The sequence below is a fragment of the Lactuca virosa genome, chromosome 4, assembly GCF_052849685.1.
Source record: "Lactuca virosa cultivar CGN04683 chromosome 4, Lactuca_virosa_CGN04683_v6, whole genome shotgun sequence".
Classification (NCBI taxonomy): domain Eukaryota; kingdom Viridiplantae; phylum Streptophyta; class Magnoliopsida; order Asterales; family Asteraceae; genus Lactuca; species Lactuca virosa.
The window spans coordinates 300,126,901-300,133,883 of record NC_136429.1 but is presented as its reverse complement, the minus strand read 5'-3'; the positions used below and the strand labels follow the sequence as shown (position 1 = coordinate 300,133,883).

Below are 6,983 nucleotides of genomic sequence, written 5' to 3'. Positions count from 1 at the left end.
TAACTCGTTGTTATAAAACGTGTTCTTGTGTACAATTTGATGAATAGTTAGTACAAGCATATGAGTCGAAGTTTATCTGTTACTTTTAGTCCTTGGAGGATTAAAAGCGATATCTTGGGCCCCTCGATGATTTTGTTTTGACTTATGTGTCGGGCCCGGTCAGAACTAAATTGATGTGTTCGATTAAGTTCTATGTCAAACAAATCGAAAATCGGGAAACAAACTGTTGTACAATAAGTATGACGTTGTTCCATGTATTTGCCTGGCTAATATCTTGAATTGAGGATTATATCATCACTTATCTAAAATGGAGCGTCTCGTTTCGACAGAGGCTTTTAAGAGCTACGATTGCTAGTCGTTGTTTTAAGTCGTACTTGCAGTTATAGTTATTAGACTTATCCAAATGGGAGACTATTGGATTTAGTGTCTAAGCCCATAACTATAATTGGTATGTACTTGACCCGAGAGTAGCATGGTCCATTTGGGTTGCATGGCACCGAAACAATCTGGAGGATGGACTTTTGAGAAGAGGGTATTTATGATTTATTAATATATTATAAGTATTAATATATTAATATGAAATCATATTATTTAATTAGTATTGATCAAGAATTAGTTTGGAACTAATTAAATAAATGGGGATTGATTGTGTAAATCATTCATTCTTATATAGTGGGCTTATGATCCATAATCCTTTATGTTGGGCTAAACCCATGTGATGACCCATGGATACTCCATGGTGGTTAGAACCCATGGAGCATGAGGAATGTGGAAAGTCATTCACATTAGGGTTTGCATGGTGTAACCCTAGTTATTTCACATTATATAAAGGACCCCATAGCTACCAAAATCGGACTTAAGTGAAAGGAAAGAGGGCTAATCGATTTTTGAGTGCAACTATACTTCTCTCAAGTTATTCCAAGTGTTGGTGGTGTTGTGTGAAGCATTTGAGGCATCACACTTGGGGTGCTAGGCTCTTAAAGGCTTAAGGAATCAAGCTACAAGAAAAGGTATGTCATTCTACTAGATTTTTGTATTACATATATTTCATGGTATGCTAGTTAGGATGAAACCTTGGAAAAAGGAAAGTTTGCATGGATAATAGAGAAAACATAGATCCAAGGTTTCTAGGGTTGCATGCACACCTTTGGAGTGTTATAATGCTCAAAAGCCATCAGTTACAGACTTTAGAGGTTCCCCAGTGGAAGTGGGAGCAGATTTCGATGGATTTCATCGCTAAATTACAAAGGACCACGCGAGGCGTTGATGCGACATGGGTGATTGTAGACCGGTTGACGAAGAGTGCTCACTTTTTGGCGATTAGTGAGAGCTCTTCTGCGGAGAAGTTGGCCGAGATCTACGTTCAAGAGGTGGTAGCATGACATGGAGTGCCGACGTCGATAGTGTCAGATCGAGATGTGCGTTTTACTTCCAGGTACTAGAAGAAATTTCATGAGGAGGTGGGTATCGGGTTGCACTTCAGTACAACCTATCACCCACAAACAGACGGGCAGAGTGAGCGGACGATTCAGACGCTCGAGGACATGCTGCGTGCATGTGTTATGGACTTCGGTGGAAGTTGGGACACTTACTTGCCCTTGGCTAAGTTTTCATGCAACAACAACCATCATTCCAGTATCGGTATGCCTCCCTTCGAGCTTTTATACGGGAGGAGATGTCGGAATCCCATTTGTTGTGGAGAGGTAGGGCAGAGGGTGATGAGGAGCACTGAGATAGTGCTCAAGATGACAGAGCAAATCCAGCAGGTCAGATAGAGGTTAATGACAACCCAGAGTCGTCAAAAGAGTTACGCAGACCGACGACGGTCAGAGCTAGAGTTCCAGGTCGGAGATTTTTTCCTCCTGAAGGTTTCCCCATGGAAAGGGTGATCCGATTCAGAAAACAAGGCAAGCTGGACCTTAGATACATTGGTCCTTTCAGGGTGATCGCCCGAGTGGGTAAGGTAGCTAATCGGTTGGAGCTACCTGCAGATTTGAGCTAGATTCATAACACCTTCCATGTGTCTCAACGGAGGAAGTGTGTATCCGATGAGACGAGAGTGGTACCTTTAGAGGACATTCAGGTTGATGCAAGCCTGAACTATATTGAGAGAACTATAGCGATTTTGGATAGGAAGGTGAAGGTCTTGAGGAATAAAGAGGTGCCCCTGGTTCAGGTCCAGTGGCAACATCAGAAGTTGGAACTAAATTGGTAAGGACAATTTCATCTTTTAAAGTATAAAGGGACTGAACTCGTGACATATGGTAAACCATAGAGATCATTTTTGTAATTCGTCTAAAATTAATATAAATGCTAGAAAATGAGGAGAAGAAGATTCGAACTTGGTACCTCCTCCTTCTCTACCTTATTTGTCAACGCTCTAGCCAACTAGGCTAGAGCCAAACTTGTTTATTATTTTCGAAACAAATTAATATTATCTAAAATCGTAAATACATTAATATTAAAAAATAGAAAAAACATATTTAAAAAAAAAAAAGCCTTTTTTAATATAACAAAATATATTTTTAGCGTATTGTAAAAAAAAAAAATTTTACAAACAATTTTTTTTTTTTTTACGTATTCCTTTTATGTAAAATATTTTTTTATGTATTTAAAAAAATACGTTTCTACATAATATGTTATTACATTGTTATGATCCTAAAACATATTTGTACGTTTTCATATTTAAACTTTTATGTATTTAAAAAAACACGTTTTCACATAGAAAATTTTTTATGTATTTATTTTATGTAAAACATCTCTTTTTATATATTTAAAAAATATCTTTTCGTATCAAATGTTATTACATTGTTATAATCTAAAAATATACTTTTAAATACATAAAAAAAATGTAATAACATATTATACAAAAACGTAACAAAAAAACGTAGAAAAAGTGTTTTGTATACGACCCTCTTCTAGCATCTCTTCTTCCTCTTGTAGTTCAATTCCACCACTACCTCCCTCCGGATCAAGACAAAGAAACCAAGCAACAACTAATATATATGTTGCCTTGTTGGAGTTATGGTTTGCCAAACAGAGTCGTCGTCGGAGCCAGAGTTTGCATATTAGAGTTAGGGTTTGCTTAACGAAAATGGTGAACACCTACACCACCACCGGTGTCCACCTCCATTCCAAGTGAATAACCACAAACCCTGTTTTCTATCGTTCCTAGTTCAATATGTGTCAATATCAAGAGTTTTTGCCATGGATTTATAGGGGTGTGTGTGTGTGTCGATTTAATGTTTTTTGCCCGTCGTTGATATAGGACAACAATCGTCGTTACAACAGCTGAAAAACCCTAATCATTATGTAACCTAATACTCGATATTAGTCCTTGAAATTCAAGAAACCAAATTTCGAAACAAAAGTTGGATTGTTTTCTAGTGGTCCATTACTGTAAGAAGTGGGTTCTGATTTCGGTTTAGATATAAAGACAATTTTTTTAAAATTTTTTTATTTGTTCATCTTATTGTTCCTCCATATCTATTCATCTTGTTCTTTTTTCCGGTTCACAAAAAAATTGTATTAAATACAACATCACTATATCTCTCCGTATAATTTTGGGTTGAGATGAAGATATGAGACAGGTTTCATCCAGTGAGTTGTTTGATTATGTATAGTTGGGAAGAAAAATAAAGGAGATATGTTTGTATGATAGGGAAGAAAAAGAAGAAACGAGGTTTACATGAAGAACACTATCCTGATGTTTTTCAGTTTGTGTAACCTCAAGAGAAGAAAATATTAAAAATTATATAGTATGGTGTGAGTGTCGATTTCAAGTTTTTTTTTGCCAATCATTGATAGTGTACAACAATTGTCGTCACAACAGGTGAAAGCAGACGGAGGTGGCAACGGAGAAGGCAGCCGGAGGCAGGTGATGCAAGTAGCGACGGAGAAGGCAATCAGTGGCGACCCTAGTTTTCGAATTTTCAGTTTAGGTGGTGGGAGATGGAGGTTTTGTCTAGCCAGAGAGTAAAAAAGAATGAAGATCGAGAGAGGAAGAGGCGTGGGGAGTGGGAATGATGAATTAGGTGGGGCGGCTTGGGATTTTTTGGTTTATTTAATTATGAAAATAAGAAATCTTAAGAAAATAGATAAAAAAAATTAAAAAAAAATATACGGGTATATTTATCATTTTAGGTTGTGTGTGGAATTTTAGATTGTGTGTGGATCAAAACCACACAACAATAAGAACCAAAACAACAAAAAAATTTCAAAATTAGACTAGTAATAAACAACTAAACTTTTTTTTGCATCAAAACTACTTAATTTTGACAAGCATTTTTTACAATTTTATCTAATAAATAACTGATTTACATAAACGTATCAAACGATAGGATCCACTTTATTTTTAGGTTAGCCATAATTAATACAGCACCACGTAAACCCAATTTCAGTATGTGGTGGTGTTTTTCGATAAACGGGTTCTGATCATTTATGGACCGCCATAAGGATTACAAAAACAATATCTTAGCTTTTTAGGTTCACACAAATCCAATTACACATCCATTAATTTCGCTCACTCAGCCATGGAGTTCTACCTCATAGTATCAATACTTGTTGCAACAATCTTCTCTATTCTTGTACACCGTTTATTACTTCATATCCTCCACAGAAAGAGGGTAAAGAACCAAAAACCACCACAAGCAAAAGGGGCATGGCCGATAATCGGACACTTATACCTTTTAGGTGGGCCTGATCTACCTCACAAGGTTTTAGGTGACATGGCAGAAAAACATGGCCCTATTTTCACCATTAAGCTTGGTGTTCATCAAGCTTTGGTGGTAAGTGATGCAGAGATTGCTAAGGACTGCTTTACTACCAACGACAAGGCTTTTGCAAGTCGACCGAAAACGGAGGCATCAAAAATCATGGCCTATAATTATGCGGTGTTTGGCCTGGCTCCATATGGGGACTATTGGCGAAAAGTGCGCAAGATGGTCGTGTTGGAGGTTCTTTCTCAACGAAGAGTTGAGATGCTTGGACATACTCGAGCTTCAGAAGTTAGAGCATCCGTTAAAGAGTTATATGATGGGTGGGTAGCGAATAAACTTACTGAAAGTTCAGAGTCACAGATGGTAAAGGTGGAGATGAGTCAATGGTTTGGGAACTTGGTTTTAAACATTATGGTTAGGATTGTTTCAGGAAAGAGGTTTTCGTCAAATGATGAAGAAGGGGTTCGATTTCAGGCTGTTGTAAGGAAATTCTTTGAGTTGTTTGGGGCATTTTTGGTTGCTGATTTTATACCTTATCTCAACTGGTTGGATGTGGGTGGATACAAAAACATGATGAAGAATACTGGGAAGGATTTGGACAATATCTTTGATCGATGGTTAAAGGAGCACAAACAGGAGAGTAAGTCTATACAGCAACATGAAGCGAACCAAGACTTTATGCATGTGCTAATTTCCATTCTTCGAGGTGCTTCTAAAGAGGACTTCCTGGGTTTTGACCATGATACAATTATCAAAGCGACAAGTCTAGTACACTCAACCTTTTTATCTCATTGTTTCGTGATTACATTAAATATTTCTTCAGTCTTTTAACTATATAACCTAATCCAAGAGTGTTTAATTGGTGTAAATTCCTGTTCACAGCAAGTCCTGGTAGCAGGCGTAGACACGACATCGGTGACATTAACGTGGGCTTTAGCATTGTTGCTCAACAACCCAAAAGCGTTAGAAACTGCCCAAGATGAAATTGATGAGCATGTTGGAAGGGACAGATTGGTGGAGGAGTCAGACCTGAAGAACTTAGTCTACGTCGATGCCATCATCAAAGAAACTTTGCGATTATACCCTGCTGGACCTCTCTCTGTTCCTCACGAGTCAGTGGAGAACTGCATTGTGGGTGGCTACAACATTCCAAAAGGAACTCGGCTAGTGGTAAATCTTTGGAAGTTGCAACGTGACCCAAATATCTGGTTAGATCCCAACGAATTCAAGCCTGAGAGATTCTTGACCAGTCACAAGGATATTGATGTCAAGGGAAACCATTATGAATTGCTTCCTTTTGGTAGTGGTAGAAGAATGTGCCCTGGTGTTTTATTTGCCCTTCAGGCTTTGGGTTTAACGCTAGCTAGTTTGATACAACAGTTTGTGCTCAAGAAACCATCAAACGAACCTCTTGATATGACTGAAAGCATGGGTATGACTAACGGCAAAGCAACACCACTTGACGTCCTTTTCGGTCCTCGTTTATCCTCTAATATGTATGATATTGGTCCATGATATACCAATTTCAAAGCGCCTACAAACCCACTCCATTATCATTCTCTATAAAGCCATCAATTATGATGGGGGCAAGCAAAATAACCCAATTTGGACAGCAAATGTCGAACATGATCGATCTTGAGTATGCTTTTAGAATACTCCTATTACTTATATAGTTAATAAAGCTTGATAATTATTATGTAATGAAGTCATGTGGTTGCATTCTACTCATCTCGTTTATATATGTGTTGTGTACCGATAAGATAGTGCTACAAAAAATATTTGTCAATTAGATTAAATGAATGGATGATTATGATGAATAATGACACCCCGGTAGATAATGGAAGAATATTGAAGTGTTTTCCTTATTGAAACAACCGTAAGGTATATTAGAAAATATGTTTAACAACTAATAAGGAAATTGTGGATGTTCAGGAGTACAAAGACCTAAGTCAATCAAATTTTAAAAATACATCAGAAACTCCATTAACAATGAATGATGATGATTTTGTTGCCCTACCGGCTCAAGGTTAGGTTCACTTCTGCTTAAGCTTCTAACCGAATTTTCAATTTTCAATTTTTGAAAGAATGGATGTTTAACTAAGCTGGATGTGAAGCTGCATTCTCTGAAATTTGGAACTTAAATTAGGGTTTTTCAATATTTACATTTACATTTTTCTTATTAAAACATTGTACTTGGAAAACCATAACCAATTCTAGCATTCTAATTTCAATTTAATCTTAACAATCATAGAATTAAACGTACAT

General features: G+C 37.1%; 1 protein-coding gene across 1 annotated transcript; it reads left to right on the top strand.

Annotated features, from left to right (window-relative positions):
• The first annotated feature begins 4,406 nt into the window (after positions 1–4,406).
• Positions 4,407–6,440, top strand: LOC145108429 (cytochrome P450 CYP82D47-like). The gene is made up of 2 exons (XM_079045452.1): positions 4,407–5,486; positions 5,601–6,440. Exons 1-2 carry the CDS (start codon positions 4,533–4,535, stop codon positions 6,231–6,233), a joined length of 1,587 nt encoding a protein of 528 aa, XP_078901578.1. The 5' UTR covers positions 4,407–4,532; the 3' UTR covers positions 6,234–6,440.
• Positions 6,441–6,983: the final 543 nt, after the last annotated feature.

Bases quoted from the DNA above. Each gene is read 5' to 3' on its own strand.
- LOC145108429 (XM_079045452.1), top strand. From the start codon at position 4,533: ATGGAGTTCTACCTCATAGTATCAATACTTGTTGCAACAATCTTCTCT. The intron at 5,487-5,600 runs GTACACTCAACC...TCCTGTTCACAG, and splicing joins TTATCAAAGCGACAAGTCTA to CAAGTCCTGGTAGCAGGCGT.